Here is a 25,337-nt window from a genome sequence, read left to right as displayed (position 1 = left end):
TATACTCAAGTTCACACAGAAGAGTGCCTTTTTTTCTCCAAAAATGACCATATACAAATATGATATTGATTTTTTACAACAATAAACTGGAAGTTTTATTAAGAGACTTACGTTTTAGACACCATATTGCCTGTTTTTGCACTATTTTGCCAACAAAATTAATTCCAAACAAAGCCACAGCGCTGTTTTGCGTCTCTGAGCAACATGACAGTGTTTCGTTCCTGATTGAATCAACTGTTTAAATGATTCGGTTGAGTCGCAATGACTCACTTATTAACAGTGACTCGCTGACACCTACTGGCGGTTTTAATTTCACATTTAAAGTATCTTTTCATTTCTTTAATTATTTCAAATATCAGTATTCAATGTTTTATGTTTAATATATCAAAACATTAATTATGCATTTGTAACTGCAGGTTAAATGCATTCATGTTCTGCATTAAACAGTGTGTAAACACATCTAAATGCCACTTCAGGTGCAGCTTATGTCTGGATTGCAAAGATGAATTTTTTTGATACTGATTTAATTTGCTTGGTAACAGCCCAACTGTCTCATTCTTATTCAATTTCATCTAACCGAATGTAGCCCATTGTGTTTACATTCTCAAACTTCTTCAGAAACGATAATAAAACTTCTCTGGGAAGGAGGGGGGCTTTGGAAGTCTGGATCGGGTCGGGAAGCCCCTTAGATGAGACACGCAGCATGGCATTCAATGAGAAACAATGGAAGCGTTACAGAATCCAAATGGCGCTGTCAGAAATGCACAGTAGTTTTGCCAAAGCATTCAAAATCCCCTAAAACGATGTCCACCCATTGCATGTTCTACTCAGGACATTAATCACATCATTTCCATTCCCGTTTTGTCTGTACACTGTTGTTTTGAAAAAGCGAAAAGCTCCTGTTTCACTTCTTGGAACCTTAGTAGTGCCTCTAGAGTTCAGCTCTGTGCTTTAATGTGCAACTTGGTTTCAGACACTTTTGCTCTGTTTGACCGAGGCCAGTTGGGGAGATTGACTTGGCAGAGGGCGCAAGTGCTGATAGGACAAGGTCCATAATGTTGCACACGCACGCCAAATTTTCAGTAATGGCAGTACTGACAAAAAGAGAATTATGAGGGGATGGCGTAGCTGAGAGTTTGCCAGAGGGGAACTAGCATTTTGGACATGGGGGTTATTAGACCTCAGCATACCAAAGGGACTGAATTCAAGCTGTAGTGTAATATATGACCTACACATTTAAAGGGACAGTTCATTCAAAAATGAAAATTCGGTCATTGTTTACTCACATTCACGTCAATCCAAACCCATAAAGCTTTGGTTTATTTTTGAAACGCAAATTATGAGATTTTTAATGAAACTCGAGAACTGCTTTTCTGCTGGAACACCAGTCTCTCATGAACGCGCATACGGCAGTTAACGAAAGGAAGAGATTTCGGTTTATAAAGTTTTAAATATGGATATTTTTCTTACAAAAATGCATCGATTCGCCTCAGGAGGCATTTATTTACTCTCCGGAGCTGGGTGGAGTACTTTTTATGATGGATGGATGCACTTCATTGGACTTCAAAATCTCAACGCCCATTCACTGCCATTATAAAGCTTGGAAGTTTGCATTTTCAAGACCCCAAAATGCAAAACCCTAAATGAACAGCCAAAACACATACAAAGTTTTCTATTTTTTGTTGAAAATGGTGTCAAGTAAATGCCCCCTTAATTTTGGTCAACTGGACTTTCTGGACAGAAATGTATCTTAATTTGGGTTTTGAAGATTAACCAATTTTACAGATCTGTACCAATATGAAGGTGAGTAAACGATGACAGAATTTTAATTTTTGGTTGAACTGGCCCTTTACGATAAACTGCAATTCAAAGATGGCGTTGATCTTGAATTCAGGTCTCATTTAAGAGTGTTTCTTCCACTATCTGCACTTTTGTTCCTGTATAAGGCTTAAAATTTAGACCAGACTTAAAACTTTGTCTTCCAATATTGTCCAGCAGTCAACATTCATACATCACAGAGGGATTATGTCATTTTCTGAATCAACAAATGTCATTTCCACAACAGTGTCATGTATTGTGCTTGACTAATAATAATCCATTTAGGCAGTTATAATGGTATAGTTTAAATTTGTTTGTTTTAATAATACTCAAATCCTGTGACATAAACTGCCACAGATATGTTAAAGCCCATAAATGTTATTTTATTGTTACTTTTGAGTTGCAATTTACCAAATAAAATGGTTGCATGAACACACACTGTTTCTAGAACAATTTCATACTGACTTTGAATTAGACTTCAGTCAAAATATAACTGTAATAATTTTTAGGCTTTAGGCCCCAAAACCTGAAGGCACCCACTGGCTATTGTGAAGTTCACCCTCATGCTCGTGTAACCTAAGATAGCAGTATTACAGGGGTCCCGACACCTCGCATTAGGAGGGAAACTGCATCTCTCTGGCTATAAACACCAAGGTGGACTCATAACTGTCCACACCAAGCACATTCCAGAGCTTTTGTCACAGCCACGCTTCAGATTAGCATTAAATTATTTGAGCAGTAACTAAGTCACATGAATGCTGAGAGAGTAATAGCAGGAACTCAGGGAATTAAGACGTAAAGAGTTTATGATTTAGGTGATTGTGAATGGAGAGAAAATTAGGTTTGCAATCTTTATGCATTGCCTATTAAAAATGTATCAACCAGATGCAATGCATTTATCATTGATAATGACAATTATCAATGATAATTACCATTATCAATTATCATTGAGAAATTTGTCAAATGTATTTTATTTTAAAATATTTAAACAAATATTATATGTGTATATAATATTATTTACTGACACAAAATCTGATAAATTGTAAATTTTTATTGTCATATTTGTAATAAAATGTCAAGAAGACGTATTGGTGCAATTAAACTAAAGGAAAAAATCGGATGCAACTAAACAAAAGAACGGAAAATTTTACAATAGCTGAATTTATTTCATTATTTGAAAAAAAAAAAGTTTGAGTATCTGAAAGTCTGAGAGTTATATCGTCATGTCAACAATAAAAAAAATGTTTTAGAATGTGACATTTTGCGTGAATTATTAACACATCCCAAAATAATAAATGCTTATTTTAAAAATAATAATAATAAATTAATGTATTACTTATTTAGATTTAACTAACAATGTTAACTATTTAAGTCTGATTTCCTTTCAGAACAAAAGCCCCCAAAATTATTTATGTAAAGTTCAAACACAGTGGTGACTGTCTCTTTAAGGACACACCCAGTGTTAAGAGGTTGTACCAAATGTTATCAAAGACCTTGATCTCAGGTCTTTCAAACAGTAGGTGACAGGTTTAAGATATTCTCTTCCTTCCATGCGATTAGTGACCGTCAGTAAACAAGCCAGGGGGAGGAGAGATATGCCCACCTCACTAATTACTGTAAATTAGAGTAATTAGCAAGAAGCACCTTCTGTTTCACACAATCTCTTCCCAATATGCATGTGGCATCCATTTAGCATCAGACTGTTAATACTTAAATTAGCCTTTTAAGGCTAAAGGTGCCAACCATCTTTGAGGAAGATACTGTACATTTTCAGTTTTTGTTTAGTTGACTGGACAAGCATTCTGTTTTTAAAAAATACCAAGCAAAAGTTGTCATTTCAAAATACAGTAAATGACTCATTTGACACAATTCGTTGCATTCCATCCCATCGACAAACAATTAAGACACTCAAAGGTGTGAATCTTGCTGAGTGAAATTGCCACTGGTAGCAGTACACATTCCTCACATCACCTAAAGCCTACATTTGGGCCACCATGCATCTCAAACCCTTCCACCATTTGCACGTGACAAAAAATGTTGCAAAATGGACCACCAAGACAAAAGCAACAAAGCCGTGGAGGTGACAGCAGCAAACTGCAACAGAGACATCACTCTGTGCCATCACCTCCTTATTCCTGGCCTCCAGTAGCTAAATTTGGCAAGAGTCGGTGTGTCTTCAGGCTGGTTTTCCCACCTGTCACCCCGTCACCATCCAGGTCCCAAACCCTGAGCTTACGTTTTAATGTTCTGTTGTCACAGGGCAGAGTCTCTGTGTGTGTTCCCCAAGACTCTCACCATGGGATTCAAGCTTACACAGGGAGATCAAAGAGAGGACACTATGAAAATATTGAAGTTCTGTGATCTTAGTCAGACTGTTGAAGGATAGACAGTGGCCCCAGCAGAGGGCCATTACTGCTAGAAACATCTTACGAGAGAATCGAAAGATGGAAAGCTTGAACAGTTATTTTCCTGCTTTTCTTTTGTATTCTTGTTCATGCAAATGCTGTTACTAACTCAAACTTAAACCACATTTTCATAATGTTAGGAAGGATATATGAAGGTGAACGTGAAAACAAGAATATGCATCCTGCTTTGTGATCTGTATCTCCGTAATGTACTGATATTGCAGGTAAAATTTAAAAGAAGATGTGCCTCATCTCTGTTCTTATGTCTAAGAGTTTTGAAGCACTTTGGAACCATTGAGAGGTGAAAGACCCCACAGAAAGCCCCCTCTCTCTTTCACACGTACCACCCTTTGGAATGACCCCATGCCTAACCTATAATGTAACATAACTCATTAAAATATTCTGGATTATTTGGAGTGATCATGAGGGTGTATATGGAACAAAGTCCCTCTAGCCTTGTCCACTCCAGTGGTCAAGATTGGCATGACTGACATAGCTCATTACAGAGGACATCATAAAGTTATTCTATCTGGCCAGATAAGTGAACCCGAGACTAGACCACTGATGTAATTGATGTACATTGACAATCATCTGATGCACATGATGTTTGTGTCAACAACTTGGACTCATTTATCTAAACTCGATGAACAGGAACACAGCAACAAAAATAACCCATGAAAGTTCCCAGCAGAACTTGTCTTTGGGTGGGCCAAACTGACGATGTACCTTGATGACCACTAGTGTTGTTTTTATAGGGCTCCTCTTCAAAGCACATGTTTACAGGGTTGCCAAAAATTGGGTACAGAACACCATGGATTCTGACACACAGGAGCACACACACACAGAGTTAAGTAGGGCAGCTATGGACCCCATTCTCAATCCACATTTCTAGCTATTCACATCCACAAGTATTCAGTTTCATCCCTGTATCTCATAGAGTTGAGTTTCCATTTAAAGTCCTACTGAATTCCCCTTCACCCACCTAGTTCAAGTCCTCGGCCATCTGAAAAACAAACATCCACACCATGACACTTCGTACACCTTTAATCCATTCATTATCATGTGTCATCCCTGTTGCCCAACTACTTTAGAGGCTAATGAACATAAGAAACAAGTTTTGGGCACTGACAGTTTGTTGAAGTATGTTGTACTCTTGTTCAACTGTATGACTGGATGTTGGTTACAAAGTCAATGAGTAACTAAAGGCACAACCGCTAAGTAATTTCCTTACAATTTAGAGGGGTCTCAATTTTGAAAAGGCGTAACACATTTTAAGCTAGTGCCTACATAGTCACTAATAGGCAAGGTGTAGTGAAACTCTTGAGTAGGAAGTGGCCAGCTTAAAGCCCCACAATACACGTCGATGGAATAGCTATGAGGCCAAGATGACTTTCATATGGTACAAGCGTCATCATCACTATTCACAGAATCTCTACTGAAACACGAGCCTGTGATCAGGGCAGCAGTGCCAGAGCTCTACCTTCCCAAACATTCCCCCCGGCCTGGGCCAACTCTTGCATTCGGCTCACATTCTACTCAACGTCAGAGAGCTGGAGCCTTCAACCAACTTTACAGCCAAGTGAACAGTGCTGTAGCAATTCTAACATGCAAACTTGGTTGTCTAACACCAGTGATTCTTGGTTATTGAATTTAACTCTTCCATTTGTTGGTATGGTGAAGCATTAACCTCAAGATGTACTTTTGAGTTTACTTTGACTATTCGAAAACGGTGTCATTTGAATGTTATTTTTAGTAGTGAGACTTGCTAAGGCAAGCATTCTTATTAGAATTGCCTAGGGTTAGGGATTTGAGCAAATTCGTAACACTAGACATTAAAATCTGGACCACAACTTGTTCTGTACTGTGTGTGCTACTGTGTGTGCTACTAAATCTCCTATGAAAACTTGCAGTGTTACATCATCAAGGCTGAGAAAAGAACACAATACTGCAGGCAACAGGTGTTCGTGGAGTAAATATTTTTACATGGTTCTTTAAAAATGCCATTAGCTGGTGTTTTGTATGCGTTTGGATAATCAGTATTCACTTACGTCACTGGTGGTTCCTATAGAACTGTTTTAGACCCTACTCTGAAGTAGAAGCTAATTTAGTTCCCCCAAACGGAGTTCCTAGAACTAAAACCGTTCCTAGTTCCTGCGATTCGAACACGCCAAAAAGCATGTATTTATGAAATTATGGGAATTATTAAAAGCTTCTTCCGGTGCGAAAGCCCCTATAGAGACTTGTATCTTCAAAGAGGTGGGATCTTTCAACTTGGTCCAAAAAGTAAACACCAACAACACCCTAAACCAGGTGCATCGTAACAGGGGGAAGGTTAGGACGATTCCAAGGGCCCTGATCAGAGAGGGGGACTGACGCAGACACCTACCGAGGGGGCCCGGGTCAATATGCTGTTCAGGGGGGCCCAGAAATTTTAACAGAACCACTGCCCTAAACTGCCAGAAAAAGTCCTAAAATTGTACATTTAGAGGTACAACAGCTTGTCACTGGGCAAGTACCATCAGAGGTACATCTTTGTACCTTATCTACCACTAAAGGGTGCATGCTGTTACATTAAGGATAGATAAGAGGTGAATAAGACACAACACACAGAAAAATTATGGGCCAGAATTGTACCTTTTGGGGTACAACAGCTTGTCCCTGGAGCCGTACTCTTAAAAGGACATACAGTATTTGTACCTTTTTTTTTACCCCTAATAGGTACATATTAGTACCTTAAGGGTACGTATTACTACTCGAAGGTACTAATATGTACATATTAGGGGTAAAAAAAGGTACAAATATGTTCTTTTAAGGGTACTGCTCCAGGGACAATCTGTTGTACCCCAAAAGGTACAATTTTAAACCCCTTTTTTTCTGTGTGAAAGGTGTGCCCGATAACAAGCAAAAGGTACACTTCTTGCCCAATTTAATGACAGTGTATCATGTGACAGGGAGTTTTATATAAAGTGTTAGCTTAGTTGTAACTGATAATGCTGAAAACAACCAGGTATCTGATGACCTGAGCTCTCCTGCAGATCTACCGTCAGCATTTAACATTTCTTAATTCATGGAACATAACATGGAGGATTTCATTACATGCACCAAAATGCACTACTCTATATTAGTCTCTTTAATGAGGCCCCAGCATTCCGCAGAGATTTCGGCCTAATCATTGTGTCTAGGACAACTATGCCTGGACACCCCCTCACTCGCACCCATATCATATCCCCATAACGCACGCTGGTCGTCAACAATACGGCATGCATCTGACTCACAGTGCTTTTAACTACACCTTAACCAGCGCTACAAACGACAGCCACGAGTTGGTTATGCACACTCCGAAACCCCCTTACACAACCGTAAAGGATCTCATAACAGAGTCTTTCCAACGGGGATGACTTTAGGGACGGTGTCAAATGCCAGCTATGAAAGAGCATGCCGACCGAAGGATTAGCTTTCGAGTGTTATGATCCACCATTGTATTTTTCTTTGCCCTTCTTTCCACCCTGTTTAGATGGCAATTAGTGAGCTGCCAGCTTGGGCCGAGTTGTGCGGGTGACGTTACTGAGTATTGTTTATAGACAGCTGCTGGCCCCGATAAAAGCTAAGGCCCATTGATGTATCCACCAGCTGTGCTTGTAAGCTACAGGCTGCCTCCACTACTCTGTCAAGAGCTGTCGAACCTGAAGAGTGACCCCTCGTATAGCTCGCACTGACAATTCGTCTGCTCGTTTTGAGTATGAAATGGACACAGTATGTATCAGGGTGTACATAAGCTTATCAAAAACAGTAACAAGGCGGTACGCCGGTACCTTTTCAAATGATACACCTTTGTACTTTATTTATCACGATAGGGTGCATATAAGCAGCTTAAAGGTATAAATTAGTACCTAAATGATACATATGAAAGGGTACTGCTCCAGTGGGTGAGGGTGATTTCACCAAGTACAACATGTTCCTGGATCAACATCCTTGTTGATCCTGGAACAACATTCCAATCAACCAATCAGAATTTAGATATATCTTTTCAGGAAATGTCTATTTTAGGCTTAAAATCAGGGTTAGGTGCTTGTACACCCTTGTTAATCAGCTATCATTTCCCACTGATTTTAGGAATAAATTATGGGTAAGGTTAGGTTTAGGGGTAGGGATTGGGTTAAGTCTATATTTTTAGACAATAATGTTGATCCAGGAACATGTCTTACTTGGCAAAATCACGGCGACCAGCTCCAGTGACAGTTCTTGTACCTTTTTTTCCGAGAGTGTATTAGTTGTGCGCTACTATGCAAAGCTAGCAGGCAAGATGTTGAGATGTTATGGGTGGTTTCCAGGGAATGCTAGCCGGTTGCTAGCAGTGCTAATTTTGTCGACAAAATTTCTGTTAACAAGGTTTGCTAACAAAAGATTTTATTTTATTGTTGTATTTATTTATTTATTTATTTACATTTGGTTCACGACAACAAAGACCAAAAATGTGTATCCTGATAATTAAACTGTTTTTAATAAATACATTTAAAAATATTTTGTGTTCAAATAATTAATAGCTACTATTATTTATAATATTAATAATTAATTATTAATATTATTCATTAATATAATTGACAAAATATTGACCAAATTTAAGTTACAGATAAAAACTGAATTCAATAAATAAATAATTCAATAAATAAATAAATAGTCCACAAAATTGGAACACTTTCTGAATGTACATAAGCAGTAGGCAATTTTAAAAGGAAAATTTAAAAGATGAAAATAAAGAATTATAGAGAATCAATAAATTATGAATAATTCATTGCTATTGTGCAAATAATATGTTATCATATAATCCATAAAAAGTAACTGTAGTCAGATTACAAGTATATTAAAATGTAACAATCAAAATGCAAGTGCTTGATTTTTGGAATCCGATTACATAATCCAGATTACATGTAATAAATTGCTTCAGTTTTATTGATATTTTGGTTACTGGATATAGCTTGGGTCCCTCCTTTAATGTAAATCTATGATAATGTTTTTTTTGTTCTCACTATATGAAGATATTAAGAAAATGGGACCCACTTTATATTAAGTGTCCTTAACTATTATGTACTTACATTTAAATTAATATCTGGTAAAACATACATATTTTGTACATACATGTTTTTACCTTGCACTTATATTTAAAAAATGCTATCCTGTAGTGTAATTACATCTGTAATTCATTTCTGTAGTTACATCTATACTTACAATGCTGACCCTATCTCTAAACCTAACCTTACCCGTATCCTATTTCAATAGCAGCAGAAGTGTTTTGCAATTCAACATGAACACAATAGGCGCATTGTACCTAACAATTCATTATTTTATTATTAAATATATAGCATTTAAAGAAACCTAATATAAAGTGGAACCAGAAAATGTTTCAATAAAGCCAATAATGTAACAACAAATCTGCATTTCCACACTTCCACATTATGGATGCGGCCCGTAACAAAATAAACCTATAAATATACGTCGCTTTCAAAGTGTTGATGCGTCTTCTCTGTTAAAAACAAGTGCCAAGGCACTGTGATAAATTCCTAAGTCTCAGATGAGTGCGAGTTACTTCTTATATTTTGAGTCGTGCGATGAGAGATGGGCATTAAAAGCAAAAGGCCACATTCCGATGCTGATGTGGTATGAATTTACACACACACTCCCTGATGTACAGGATCAACAACCACAAAAATAGCTCCCCAAATGAGATGGTAAACTATAAAGGAGAAGACACCCACATTATTCTGAACTTGGGTGATTTTTTTAAGAATGTATTAGAAATATGACACAATGTCCTTTAACAATTTAGACTGTAATTGATAAATGGGGTCAGATTTACATATAGCTGGTGTAATGACCCAACTGGGAAGCCCTTCCAGACATCTAAAGAGGAATACTTCGTCTCCCTGATGTACAGGATCAACAACCACAAAAATAGCTCCCCAAATTAGATGGTAAACTATAAAGGAGAAGACACCCACATTATTCTGAAATAAAACACTTGGGTGATTTTTTTAAGAATGTATTAGAAATATGATACAATGTCCTTTAACAATTTAGACTGTAATTGATAAATGGGGTCAGATTTACATATAGCTGGTGTAATGACCCAACTGGGAAGCCCTTCCAGACATCTAAAGAGGAATACTTCGGAAAGGACATCCCATAATTATTGTGGGAGGATTTGGGATGGTAGAACAAAACTAGTTGTACTTTTCAAGCTGCAGTATAAGGGTATGGCTTGGTACATAATAATATACACTAGTATGTTTATGCATAAAAGATATACAGTAAGTTTGGAATAATTCAGATTTTTAAAAGTGTTAATGTTTTTAAAAGAAGACTCTTATGCTCACCAAGGCTGCGTTTATTTGATGAAAACTACAGTAAAAAATGTGAAATAATATTACAATATAAAAGAACTGTTTTCTATGTAAATATATGTTAAAATGTGATTTATTCCTGTGATACAAAGCTGAATTTTCAGCATCATTACTCCAGTCTTCAGTGTTCAAATCATTCTAATATGCTGATTAGCTGCTCAATTATTAATAAAGGTTCTTATTATTATCATCAATGATGAAAACCGTTTTTACTGTCTGATATTTAGGAAAGTCTGACTTTTTTTCAGGCTTCTTTGATGAATAGAAAATTCATAAACCATTTACTTTTGTAACTTTTGTAACATTATAAATATCTTTACTGTTACTTTTGATAGATTTAATGCATCCTCACTGAATGAAAGTATGCTTTTTTTGAATGATAGTGTATTACTGTTTTCACAAAACAACAAAAAATATTAAGAAGAAAACATTGTTTTCAACATTGATAATAAAACTGCTTCATGAGCACCAAATCACCACACACACACATGAATAAAAATACAACACATATTTCCATGGTTACAAATAAATACTGAAAGATCACAACTGGAAGATAACTGACATCACAAGTCCTACATAAGAAGCTTTAAAATAATTTAGCTCCACAAACGTTCATTAAAGGGTGCGTGAATCTTCTGCTCGGCCAGAAAATGATATCCCTTTGGGTTAAACAGCTAAGCCTCTGCTGCATTTGGGTAGCATGAAGGGGGAGACGTCTAGCTAGTATGAGTCTCCCTAGACTATCAATAAGTAAAGACAATACTGCTGGTCTTTAACAAGACCAGACACTGCAGCTAGAGGCCTCGTCCCTTTAAGCCAACAGAGCTGAAGTTAGGCAAGACAAACAGTGACTATGACTGACTCCTGGATGTCATATTCATAAATCTGTTTTTGGGGCTATAATCCCTGTAATTCTGCAACACGGTCGAGCCCACATGTCCAGCAGAAGCCTCTGTCCACTCATTGTCCATTGTGTAATCCATTGGTAATGTAATCTAGCACTGGGCCTGTCCAAACACAGAGTGAGGGTTGTTGTAAAAATGTCTCGTCAGGGCAGTTCACCATCTTTACAGCTCAAAGCAGGTGTGGGAAGCGCTCGTCCCATCACCAACATGCATCAGAGCAGCTTTTGTATGCCTACGCATGTAAATATGTGAAATTTCTATAATAAGCACTGAGAATACACAGTATAGAGCAAACATAAGCAAAACTTAATTTTAGGATAAACGTTAAAAAAAATCAAATAAAGAATTGGTCACATTTCACCTAAAAAGCAAAAGAAATAAATGAAAAACACTTGAATATATGCATATAGCACAAAGAACGTAAACCCCCAATTCAATTTCTGGCATGCATTTGTAAAGAAAAGTATTTACAAATAAAGGTAGTATTTATTAAAGGTACTTCTTTAAATAAATAAATAATGAAACGTAATGTAATGGGAATGTAATAATTTAATAATCACCACTAAGGATAATAAAAAGATAAGTAATATATGACTTTTTTATCATTTAATATTATATAATATAATAATATTATATTTAATATAATAAAATTACTAATTTTATTTAGTAAGAATGCATTAAATTGATCAAAGTGATAGTAAAGACATTTATAATCTTATACAAGATTATATTTCTATGCTAATTCTATTCTAACATTCTAATTCTATTTTATTTCTATTTTATTTCAAATTAATTGTTATTTTGAACTATGTATTCATAAAACAGTCCTGAAAAAGTGTAAACATTCCCAAAAGGAATAAATTACATTCTAAAATAGAAAACAAAAATGGTAATAATATTTCACAATATTACTGTTTTTATTAAAATATTTCAGTTTTAATAATACTTCACAATATTACTGTTTTTTGTTTTTTTTTAAGCAGAAAAGAGAAAGAAGTCATAAGAGACTTTCATAAGAGAGGTGTGTGTGTATATATATATATATATATATATATCAAGTCAGACATTGTTGTCACTGGATTTATACAGTATAGTGTATTAAAAGCAGTCAAAACAAACAATATTTGAATATTTGGAGAATATTTCAGGTGAGATGAGAAACAAAACCAGGAACAAGACTGAAAGTCTTGAATGTTTTTGGACAGCTGCACTAATGAACTCAAAGACAAAGACAAAACATGGACAAAAGGCAGGTGGTATCCTTGAAGGAGGTCTACAGCAAGCTGCCCAAATGTATGACAGCTCTGTTGCATCGTTATCTTAGGGCACACAACACATACCCACCACAATGTACAAGAGCCACAGGCTGTGACCTAAAATGTGGGTCACGCTCGCAACCCTTATTCCGATCAAGCCTGATCCGGGTCTGTTCCCCCACAGTGTGTGTGTGTGTAATTTGTTACACTTAAGTTCAGCTCAGGTCATTGTATATGTGTCTGTGAGGTGCAGAGGTCAAGTCAAGAGTTCAGGTCCTGTTGACCCAATGCTGGACGTATGCTGAGTGTTCCCCTTTCTTCCATCCAGACTCAACAGGCCCCCGGGGATCTCCCAGTCCCTCGTGTCAGTCATCCGCACTGAGGAGGGTGCAATGACACGGGCCACTGATGAAACAAGAGACGGGTCCACCAGGGACGAGGGCAGGGGGGACACAGCAAAGACCACAAAAGACAACCAAATCACTTGGTTTGAGTGGAAAAGGAGCATGTTATCACATATACATGCATGACTCTTTTTGGCGACTTCTATGTGCCAGTGGTTGCGCAAGTATTAAAGAGTGGCCTGTCAGTACAAATACAGTATGTCTTTCATGCAAATCACTTTACATACAAGTCAAATGTAGTTTTTTTACAAATGGCCAAAGAGAGACAATTTCTCTAAATGCATCAATCTGTTGTTATCAGAGAAGACTGCTGTTTGCTTGCTTTTAGACAGTTTTGAAGAAAAAAAACTGCGCTCTTTGTTCTCTTTCTCTGGATCATTGTTTCTACAATGGTGATTATTTTAACCAAGTTTTTTTTTATTTTATACCAAACAAGGCCATATGTCTACTCTAGAACATAGGGGACCAATTGTTTTGAGGAAAATAAAGACCAGACTGGTATTTATTTAAAGGAACTAAATAAATATAGGATTTAAATTGATTTAGGGGAATAAATTAAAAGAAGAAAAAAGAACAGTAAAAGAACAAGAATAAGATTTTTTTGCAAAGTAATCAATCTGAACTGCAAATAAAATGTTTATTTTAAAATATGCACCATTCAATTTTATTTGTAGGCTATTCCTAATATGTTGAAAAATGCTATTGTCGTCACATTCAATTAACTTAGACCGTGGCTATGAATTACATGAATCACAAATGACAGGCCTAAATTCAATTCACTGGGTATTGTTGGTCGTTGATGTCATTGTAAAACAATTGTAAAATAGCTATTATACGTTTAGCTACGTCGTACCTTCACTGAAGCGAAATTCATGCTCGGTTTCTGTGAACAGTAAGGCCCACCTTCTTTGATTTGATTGGTCATCTTAATCATTTTGACATTGATGAGCGCTGCCTGTTAGACGGCTAGAGCTGAGGCAGACCAGAAAATGTAGTTAAAATGCAACAGATTTTACTTTTATCCGATGAAAATTCTGAAAGAAAATGCTTCGTGAGCCGACTGTTTCTTTATAGTAACGAACGCAACTTTCATCGCACAAGCTCTTATTTCGGTGTTGTTGTTTCTAACATTGTGGTCATTTAAGCAGGCAGTTTGTTTCTTACATTCAATTTAACAGCATTAACAGCAAGTCAAAATTGGTAAGCTTTCAACTGAACTGTATACATGCACTTTAAACGCTTCCTACGTTCTTGCCCCGTCCATGCAGTAAATGCACGTTATTGAAAAAGTGAGGTTTTCTAGAAAAATAATTCAACTGCTCAGGGGTGCGTTTCCCAAAAGCAACCATGGTCGCAAGTTCCGTCGTTACCAACAGAGTTCAATGGAACTAACCACTATTGTTAGCTAACGATGCTTTTGGGAAACGCACCCCAGGTAATTTCAGTGGTAGGCTAAGGCACATATTCATGTAGATACCTATTAAACTCCTGTAATTCGCACACTGATAGCGCGCAAATATTTATGCCCGTTTTCGCTCGTTGTCAGCCTCTGTTTTTCCTCAACAGACTGAAGCCTCCGCGTGAATGTATAGCGCGCCTTTGCTTTCAGCTAATAAAAGAAAAATTATGCAATTTCTGGTGTTATTTTTTGATTGTTGGGACAGTCTTCAGCTCTTAATCGTCTCAAAATACAGTGCACTTCAGATTGCTTTTAATCACTGCATAAAAAGATTAACGCAATCTTTACCTATAGTTCTGATTGGGTGGGCAAGACAGACATTTGGTTGCACTCTAAAAAATGCTGGGTTAAATAATCCCAACTGCTGGGTTGTTTTGACCCAGCAGTTGGGTTCAAAACATACCAACTGCTGGGTCAAAACAACCCAGCAGTTGGGATTATTTAACCCAGCATTTTTTAGAGTGTGGGCTCAGCTCAGCCCACCCCTGCCTATGCTGGAGCCGGTGTTCTGACGATTTGTGCTAGCTGCTCAGATTGTCTCCCATTAAAAAGTTAGGTAGCACAAATCGATAGCGAAAAATGCTACCTATCAGATTGTGCTACCAGCATCTTATTCATGTGTCCATACCTACACCTACCCGTCCATACCTACCCTTACCCTAAACTTAACCTTAAAACAATGCAAATATATTTTTGGTAGCACAATCTGATAGGTAGCATGTTTCATTGGTATACCGGCCCGATCTGACATTGGCAACTAATAAGAAGAAAGTTAAAGTGGCAAAAGAAAAAAACGTAACGTAACGTAATGATTGGATGGCCAACTATTTGAATGGATGAATGAATAAAGGCTGATAATAATAACAATAACTAAGTTGTAATCACCATTCTAATATTGTTCTAAATGGGAATAGTGAAGTCCACATCAAAGATATAATGAACAACACAGAAGAACAATATCATTGGAATCACTTTCAGAATGATTCTTCATAATGAGCTGATGTATGAAAAAAAAATGACAGCCAATCTTAGTCCATCTGATTTAAAGCGCTTGAGCATTTAAAGCATATAATAGTAATTGTGTATACAAGCCAATCAAACCTAATGAAGTGAACATCTGCAGAAAGCATGAGATGAAACTTCACCGGATATATTCTGTTTTGAATAAAATTTGTCATTTAGCATTATAAATGACTTTACTTTTTTTAATAGTATTGGTTTATTTAAAGTATTGGTTTATTTTAAAAAAAATGCAAAAATGTCATGGTGTTTCCACACTTTGAAGTAAGTGGTTACTTTACACCTACTCTACAGTTTGGAAGCACCATAAAATGTTTTTGCGTTTTGGAAGATATTGATAGTTTAAAACAAATACAATCGTTCTTTTTTACCAAAACACACAAGGTAAAACCATGGATAGCTAGTCTTCTGGCAGGTTTTACAAGAGTTTGGGCACTTCTTAAACCAGCATTAGAAAAAGATTTTTATGGACTTGTTATGGAAATAATATACTTAAAAATATATGGAAGTACAAACTGAATGTGTCTTCGGACACTTTATTGCATATTATTTACAATGAAATTAGTCAATTAAAATGTAATTAAAATTAAAATGTATAATAAATTATAATTTCAACTTATATTAAATGTTGAGGTGTGTTTTGGATCCACTTAAACCGAACTTAAGTACACCTTTATATGCAATTTCATAATTACTTCTATTGTCTTTGAAATATGTTTAAAGTGTATACTGACAAGCATTTATGGTAAACTAAAATATACTTTAATGTAATTCTATTGAAACCTGTATGTATTTAAATATACTTGTAATCACACATTTGTAATGATGAGCTTTCAATTTAGCACATTTAAAATAGTCACTTAAAATAAAGCTACAGTTTATAATAAAGTACTTTACATGTGCTTTAGTATGTCAGCCAACACATCAAAATAAGACTGAACAGAGTGATGTACAATATAACAGTATAAGGTAATAATAATAATAACTAGAGAAAAAACAGTTAAAAGTGAAACTTAAGCTGAAATTAAAATAATAATAAAATAATATGCCTTTAGAGCAGGCTGAAATAGAAGGGGCTAATATGATTATTATTGCTATTATTATTATTATTATTATTATTATTATGATGATGTTTGAAATAAATAGAAAGCAAAAACAATCTTATTAAAAAACAACATCCTGACTCATTTTCTTCTCTTACAGGAAACATTACAGGAAACTGTGGTTAGCAAAATCATTTTTGACTTAGTTTTGTTCTAAATCAGATCTGACTTCCGTTCTGTGTTTCAGGCCAAAATCTTTGAGCAGAGGGATGTGGCTTTACCCAGAGTGTCTGCGTATTTTCATCAGGAATCAGTGAAGGAACTAGAGCGGGCAGAGGCAATGCTGCAGTATCTGTCCCAGCGCGGAGGAAAATACTGCAATAAGAACATCCAGGTAACTCACCCATCTAACCAGTTAACCAGAGCACCACCACAAGACTTGGCCGAAGTGCCCTGTATTTTTTCTTAAAAGAAATAGCACCTAGATTTGAAACAAAGAAGGTATCTCATTCGTTTAAACTCATGTTTACTCAAAGTGTTATGATCATAAGCCTATTTTTCTTTTGACTCTTGTCTGTATGGGGCAGCAGCAGCTCTTAAGGGGGATGGAGGGCAGAGAGAACGAGAGCAATGGGGGTAAGCCAGCCGGGGGTTTTGTAGAGATCTCCCCTTTAATGCCTGTTAGGGTATATACGTTTCCCCTGAGTTCTGGAAAATTGGCGAGATTAATGTGAAGGCGGAAGGACAGTGCATTAATTGTAGTTCCAGATGGATTCCATGGCACTCGCTGCTGTCACTTTACACTGCGTCCTCTCTTCTTTCTATTTTTTTTTTACTTTCCAGCCTTTGCTGATTTAATGACTCGTGTAAAATTGATCCGGAATGGGACTGGTGAGGGTCCATCAGCAGCGATTTTGAACACCTTGTTATCCGCTCATCCGTGCGGGGTGATGGTTGGACACACTTGGAAACAACTGTGTGCTGTCTTACTTAATTGTAGCTCAGTTCAAATTTGACCAATACATGGACTGATCCATTTAGATGGTTTTTAAGTTGTTTAATAAAGCTTTTGCAGCATTTTTACAGCATAGAAGAGTTGTTTACATTATTTCAATGATTATTTATTCAAAAATACATGTAAAAGATTTGTTATTTATGCTCACTAAGGCTGCATATACAGTAAATATTGTGAAATTTTATTGCAATTTACAATAACTGTTTCTTATGTGAATATATTGTAATTTATTCCTGTGATCAAAACTGCATTTTCAAAATCGTTACTCCAGTGTTCAGTGTCACATGGTCCTTCAGAAATCATTCTGATATGCTGATTATGCTGAAATTTCTTATTAATATCAATTTTGAAAACTGCCTAATAATTTTGTGAAAAATTCTGACATGAATTGAAAATTCAAAAGAACAGCTTTTATTTTGAATAAAAATCTTCTGTAACATTATAAATGTTTTTACTGTCACTTTTGATTACATCCTTACAGAATAAAAGCATTAACCTATTTCAAATTACGAGCATGTTTTTACATTTCTGAATTAAATGTTGATATTTTTGGAACATAGTGCTACAACTGTCCTGTTATATTATGATTGATATGAGAAAGACACAATTAAAAGACTTAAATTCTTGAAAGAAACCCCTTTTTAAGTAGTTTGGCATAATATTTTATTAGGAAAAAATTGTTTAACAAAATATTTTCATTTCTTCTTTTTCTTTTTTTTTTCTTCTTCTTCTTCTTCTCATTATAATTTTTTTTTTTTAAATCTTTATAGAAAATCAGATCATTTGATTTTTTTTCCCGGTTTGTGAAATGTCATGTGATGCGACTCCCAAAAACTTAATGATATTTTGAATAAATAATCTGTGATATTTGTAAAAACTTTTAACCTTAAAAAAAAATTGTTCAAAAATGTGGTCAAAAATAATGATTAAGCACACTCACATGTATCAAAAATGTCAGGAAAATTTTACTATTTACTTGATGGTAACACCGCATGACATTTTTATAGCGATTCAAGTGAAACTTTTCTTTAAACCATATGAAACCAACATAAATACAAATGGTACATTTCAAAGTACTTTGTGTAAAAGTTTTAATGTTTTTTTGTTTGTTTTTTAATCATGGACACTTTTATTTTGTCACTGGCCCAAATGTGACCTGCTGTGATTCTACCATGATGAATACCTTACCAATTAGACACAAAATCTAGTTTAGAAAAGCATGTATAACTTCAACAGCACTCAAGGCCAAGCTATATCAGCCCCGTCCCAAATGGCACACTCACGGGCTTCCCTCACAAGCGTCTGTGAAGTCCAAGCGCCTGTAGGGGCTATTAGATTTCAGAAGGGTGCTGGAACACTGCATTCACCAATCAGCACCCAGAACCGATTCATTTTATATTTAACCTAAAATATGTAACATTTACAGAGGCCATGCACTGAAGAGGTGTGTGCCGTCCTTCCTGCTCTGGAGATGATGCTTAACCAGTGGAAGGAGGAGATGAGCGTCATGCTGGAGCTGAATCAGCTGGCGCATGAGTACGGAGATCCACACACCGCCAGCGTAATCAAGAGTCAGTTCATTCAGCCCCTCGTCCCAAAGGTCAAACTCATCGGTGACCTCTTGACCAGCGCTCTCAGAGTGGGTTGCACCGGTGACAGCACGGGTGGCTTTGGCGAGTACCTCATCGACCGGCTACAAGAGACCGCTTAGTCTTTCTCTTTGTTAATCATTTAGGAACCATGTTTGCACTGTAAAAAGTGACTATTCAAAGTAGTAAAAAAAAAACAAAGATTATTGGAGTACCTTTTACAAGAATAGCCTATTTCATCTTAATATTTCAACTGAATTATTTCATTTCAACTTAATAATTTTGTGTTTAATTCAATTTGTTACTTGCCATTTCTTTGTAATTATTTGTGAAATTGACTAGCCTAATAATGTTTCAAAGTAAATCCTACACCTAATTTTCTAAGTGTGTGTCTTTGGCCCTTAAACAGATTACATATTACATATGTCTGAGAAAGATTACATATTGGTCCAAAAGGGAAAACAAAGTGCATAAATGCACTCACAATAGTGCCAGTTTTGTATGTAACAAGTCTCTCCAGTTGTAGATATTTTAATGTCATTCCAGTAAAATCAATGTATTCTTTAGTGACAGTAAGCCGAATAAGAGTTTAAACTTCATTCTCTCTCTCTCTCATTTTATTTTATTATTATTATTTTTTTTTTTTAGTGCTTCACAATTATATATGGAACACTGCATTGCCCTGTTTATCCTGTGTGTGAGAAATGTATTTGTATTTCTTTTTAAAAACCTACTTTTGAAAAGTAAATATATATTTAACATTTGCAAGTCTTTGTTTGGTGAGCATTATTTCAAATGAAAATGACATTTGTATTTTTTGGAAAATTTTATATTTTAGTATATTTTAGAATATTTTACCTTGTCCTCTATGTTTTGACTTTTGAATGTTATCCTGCACTGTTTTTAATAAACAAAATGTATATGCGTACATGTGTATTTTTTTTCTTTACAGCATAAAAAGTGCTGGTAAAAGAAATACAGTAAAATATGATTGTGTCACACAATTGTCAGGTTATGTGACAAATGAGTGTAACATAAAACATTTTTAACATAAAATCTTAGGATATATGTAAAAACAGTTTACAATAGGCTATCAATTCCAGCAGGCTCTATTCAGGCAAAACGTACTAATAGGAGAGACAGAGGAACTCTCTCTCTCTCACACACACACACACACACACACACACACACATATTTAGAGCTTCTCAAACAGAAAAGTAGTTTTAACTCTCATCTGGCTCTTTAACGCCCCCTATTGTTGGACTGTTGTGCGGCTAGCAGCTATTGTAAAAAACGCAAAGTAAACTTGGCAACATCATAAATAGATCATGAAATAAATACTTTAACTTTACCTTGTAGATTTTTTTTCTGTTATAAATTCATAAATAAATAAATAAATAAATAAATAATGGAAAAAAGCATTTGTAATCTATTGTGCTGGTGTGTGTGTGTGTGTGTGTGGTGTGTGTGTGTGTGTGTGTGTGTGTGCGTGCGTGTGTGTGTTTTATTTTATTTTTTAAAGCATGTTTAATATAAAAGTGCATCAATATATAAGTGTAGTAGTGCTTCCGTGTTTCATTAAACAATTGATCCAAAGCAAAAATGATTCAGAGTAGGTGTAGTTTTTTTATTATTATTATTATTATTATTAAACACTGGTAAGCATCCATAACATTCAATATATTTAAGCCTTAACTGCTATACACATGTGCATGTATTTCAATGTATTTTAACAATATTTTGAGTTATTTATCACTCGCGTTGGTTTTTCGATTAAGCATATACTAAGGAAGAACATCTTTATGCATGGAGCACTGGAAACCAAAACAAAATGTTAACAGCTTTTTTTTCTGTTCTTTTCTGTTAGGGTATTACTGAATTGTTTGTCATCTTATCAAATGCAATAGTAGGCTACAGACTTATATACTTATTAAGAATCAAATGATAGTTGAAAGATTCCTTTAGAAATGATAAAAGGGAAGTCCTTCCTCGAATGTTTCCTGGGAAAATTCAGGAAATTGTAAGCTAGAATCTGTGACTTGATGACAAACAAACAAGTGAAAGAGATTACAACTCAATACACATACGAAACAACGCACAAATAGCGACTTTTACCATTATTTATACATGAATTCATCATTTTTATTAGCTGAGGTGCCAGGCCGTCGAAACCACGCCCTCTTTCTAAACGCACGTTCATTGGTCAATCTGTCTCCTGCAGGACACGCCCCTGACCGGCTGGGCTGTATATAAACAGGCCCTGATCTCTCACCAGCAACAAGTACCTCAAGGGTACAAGGAAAGTAACCTTTCCAGGATCTGCGATTTTGGTGTCTTGAGCAACACGTTGTTTCAGGATCGGGAGGAATTTGTCTTAATATTCCTAAATCCTCAAAAACTTTACCACTTGGGAAGCATTCAAGTATAGGCCTACCCATTTGTTGTTTTTAGCTTAACGCATAAAGATGGAGTTGTCGGATATTCCCTTCCCCATCCCGTCAGCTGATGATTTCTACGACGACCCTTGCTTCAACACCAACGACATGCACTTCTTTGAAGACCTGGACCCCAGACTCGTCCACGTGAGCCTGCTGAAGCCCGACGAGCATCACCACACGGAGGACGAGCACGTGAGGGCGCCCAGCGGGCATCATCAGGCCGGCAGGTGCCTGCTGTGGGCATGCAAAGCCTGCAAGAGAAAAACCACCAACGCTGACCGCCGCAAAGCCGCCACCATGAGGGAGAGGAGAAGACTGAGCAAAGTCAACGACGCTTTCGAGACCCTCAAGAGATGCACGTCCACCAACCCCAACCAGAGGCTGCCCAAAGTGGAGATCCTGAGAAACGCCATTAGTTACATTGAGTCTCTGCAGGCGCTGCTCAGGGGTCAAGAGGAAAACTACTATCCCGTTCTGGAACATTACAGTGGAGACTCCGATGCCTCCAGCCCGAGATCCAACTGCTCGGATGGCATGGTGAGAAGTTCATTGTATAGGCCTATACTGTAGAGATAAGTATCGTAATTATATTATTTTATTTAGTTTGGGCTATATTTATTTGGTCGTTCGTTCATTCAATAATGGGTTATACTTGGTTTTAAATGGTTTTATACTTATATAAAACTTGGTTTACTTATGGGCAAATAAGAATTATTATAGCCTACCGGGTTATAACTTGGTAGCATGTTATCTTTCTCGAATGATAATGTCACATTAAAAAATATATATATTTAAGCTTAATAATATTAAGCATTCATAGAATATTCAATAATTATTTGTAAAATAGGCTATGCTTTAAATGTGTGTCTTAACTTATTTTCTTTTTGTATTTTCTAGATGGATTTCATGGGTCCTACCTGTCAGTCGAGAAGACGGAGCAGATATGACAGCTCGTACTTACACGACACGACAAACGGTAGGTCATGCGTCGAGAACTGTCATTGTACTAAATAAACAAACACGCATTGAGTGAGTCACAGTTACAATTATTTCACAGAATTGTAAAAAATATTTGCGTTAAAATCACAATTGAGTTAAAAATTAAATCTGCTATTTTATCTCTGTTTTTTTTCCCCTTTACAGCTGACGCACGGAATGCTAAAGTCTCAGTGGTGTCGAGTTTGGACTGTCTGTCCAGCATCGTGGAGCGAATCTCCACAGAGACCCCCGCGTGCCCCGTGCTGTCGGTACCGGAGGGGCACGAAGGGAGCCCGTGCTCTCCGCAGGAGGGGTCTGTCCTGAGTAAGACCGGGGCCCCCACACCGTCCCCGAACAACTGCCCTCAACAGCAGCCTCAGGATCCCGTCTATCAAGTGCTTTAAAGATCCGCAACATTGCAAAACAAAATTGAAAAGGACAAATCTGAATTGAGAAACATTCAGCAGAAAAAACCCAGGCAAATCCGATCTTAACGACAAAAGAAAGACTATTTCGATCCACTGCTGGAAACTATAGGAACGAATGATCTTTCTTTCTTTCTTTCTTTCTTTCTTTCTTTCATTCATGCTGTGGAAAATGAATTCCATTATGAAATGGATCAGCAGATCAGCAGAAGTGAGTTTCTTAACTACGCTTATTTATATTATTGTATCCACGTGAAAATGTGACCACGTTGTTTTTTTTTGTTTTTTTTTCCTTTTGTGAATATATTTTCTGTCACCATCACCCTTTATTTCCTAATTATTTACGAGAGAATCGTAATTCAGATACGAAAAGTAGGACCACTTTTGTATATGTGTAAATAAGATCTGTTTTGTTAAAGCGAACGAACGTATTGTATTTAATGATGCCTGTTTGAAACACTAGCTTGTTGTGTCTTGTTAAACTTTATATTTATACTTCTTAAACGAGTGAATGTCGGATTAATAAAAAAATATAACTATTTATACCCGAATGTTTGGATGGGATGTTTTGATTTGGCCATTCCGTGAATTCGGCTGTAATGACACAATGGAATATTAATTTGAGACAACACGGTGTTAGCGGGACAGAAAACTGATGAAAGTGAAGGTTGTTGTTAAGATTTCATCAGGGTACAACTCATTCAACACGAAGCTCTCAAAACAAATTACCAATTTAGTCTATAAAATAATATTTTAGATGTTTACATGTTGTCCATTGCCAACGAACTCTGGCAACTTAGCGTTGATGAAACAATGTTTTTCTCGAAGCTTCCCCAAATTATTTGGTTCTAGTCTAGTGGACCATCTCAATCAAAATAGCTAAAAGCAAATAGCCGTTTATGAAATGGAGTAAAATGCTGGCTTCACATTAATTGCGATTCGATAACACTTGGGTCCATAATCTATAAACTTTCTTTCATGTAGGCTACATTTAGCTAACTATGAATGCATCCAAATATGAATCACATGCATGGCTATAGACTAATGAAAAGCTTCCAATTTAATCTACAGGAAACTGTTCGGTGATGTTAATGAAAACTAGAGTGATACTATTTTTTTTAATAATAGATCTATTATTTAAAATCGAATATTTCAGGGATGATCATTAATTTGTTTTGCTGAAAAGGGAGCTCTAATAGAAGACAGACATGATGTAGGCTAGCAACAGCACCATCTTGTGTACTGAACTTCATACATCATTAATAAACCGACACCTATGGTAAACATATATTTGCATAATGTTAACGTTTTATTTTTTTTTAGCTCTGATCATCAAATTGTGCATATAAACTTTCTTTCATGTAGGCTACATTTAGCTAACTATGAATGCATCCAAATATGAATCACATGCATGGCTATAGACTAATGAAAAGCTTCCAATTTAATCTACAGGAAACTGTTCGGTGATGTTAATGAAAACTAGAGTGATACTATTTTTTTTAATAATAGATCTATTATTTAAAATCGAATATTTCAGGGATGATCATTAATTTGTTTTGCTGAAAAGGGAGCTCTAATAGAAGACAGACATGATGTAGGCTAGCAACAGCACCATCTTGTGTACTGAACTTCATACATCATTAATAAACCGTCACCTATGGTAAACATATATTTGCATAATGTTAACGTTTTATTTTTTTTTAGCTCTGATCATCAAATTGTGCATTATGATGCCTATCATGTGCTGTTGTAGGCTACCCACGCCGGATGCATGCTCAATGTGCAGTTTGTAAAGCTATTTCATAAATGCATTCAGGAGAAGACAGTCATATGGCAGATCTAGGAACTTTCTGCCACATTTATTAAACAAAAGTTAAGCTTATCGACAGTATCTGTGACTGTCGGTTACCACAAAAATATTTTCGACTGGTTCCTCGGTGTAAAAACGAAAATGCTAAAACACTCTACGGATTAATGGTTCAAATAATGTATGTGAGGTTCACAATTTTGTTAAAATGCTTTTATTAATTCTTACAAAAAACTTATTTGAGCTAGACAATTGAAATTGTTGGGACTATTGTCAAAAGCGGATGAACTTCTGGTTACGCGTGACCGGTTGACACTGCAGGTTGAGATTTCACTAAAGTGGCAAATTGGTATCCTTCCGCCTGTCACTCGAAACTC

General features: G+C 36.1%; 2 protein-coding genes across 2 annotated transcripts; both read left to right on the top strand.

Annotated features, from left to right (window-relative positions):
• The first annotated feature begins 1,797 nt into the window (after positions 1 to 1,797).
• LOC107549255 (ferritin, heavy subunit-like) lies at positions 1,798 to 19,536 on the top strand. Its single transcript, XM_016230267.1, has 3 exons — positions 1,798 to 1,803; positions 16,956 to 17,102; positions 19,150 to 19,536. The coding sequence occupies exons 1-3, from the start codon at positions 1,798 to 1,800 to the stop codon at positions 19,432 to 19,434; spliced, it is 438 nt and encodes a 145-aa protein (XP_016085753.1). The 3' UTR covers positions 19,435 to 19,536.
• Positions 19,537 to 21,605: 2,069 nt separating this feature from the next.
• On the top strand, positions 21,606 to 23,697 carry LOC107549285 (myoblast determination protein 1 homolog). Its single transcript, XM_016230319.1, has 3 exons — positions 21,606 to 22,287; positions 22,648 to 22,726; positions 22,894 to 23,697. The coding sequence occupies exons 1-3, from the start codon at positions 21,778 to 21,780 to the stop codon at positions 23,130 to 23,132; spliced, it is 828 nt and encodes a 275-aa protein (XP_016085805.1). The 5' UTR covers positions 21,606 to 21,777; the 3' UTR covers positions 23,133 to 23,697.
• The last annotated feature ends 1,640 nt before the right edge of the window (positions 23,698 to 25,337 follow it).

Source organism: Sinocyclocheilus grahami, unplaced genomic scaffold (genome assembly GCF_001515645.1).
Source record: "Sinocyclocheilus grahami isolate Dianchi unplaced genomic scaffold, SAMN03320097.WGS_v1.1 scaffold367.1, whole genome shotgun sequence".
Taxonomy (NCBI): domain Eukaryota; kingdom Metazoa; phylum Chordata; class Actinopteri; order Cypriniformes; family Cyprinidae; genus Sinocyclocheilus; species Sinocyclocheilus grahami.
Note: the sequence above shows the minus strand (reverse complement) of the source record. Positions and strands in the feature narration are given on the sequence as shown.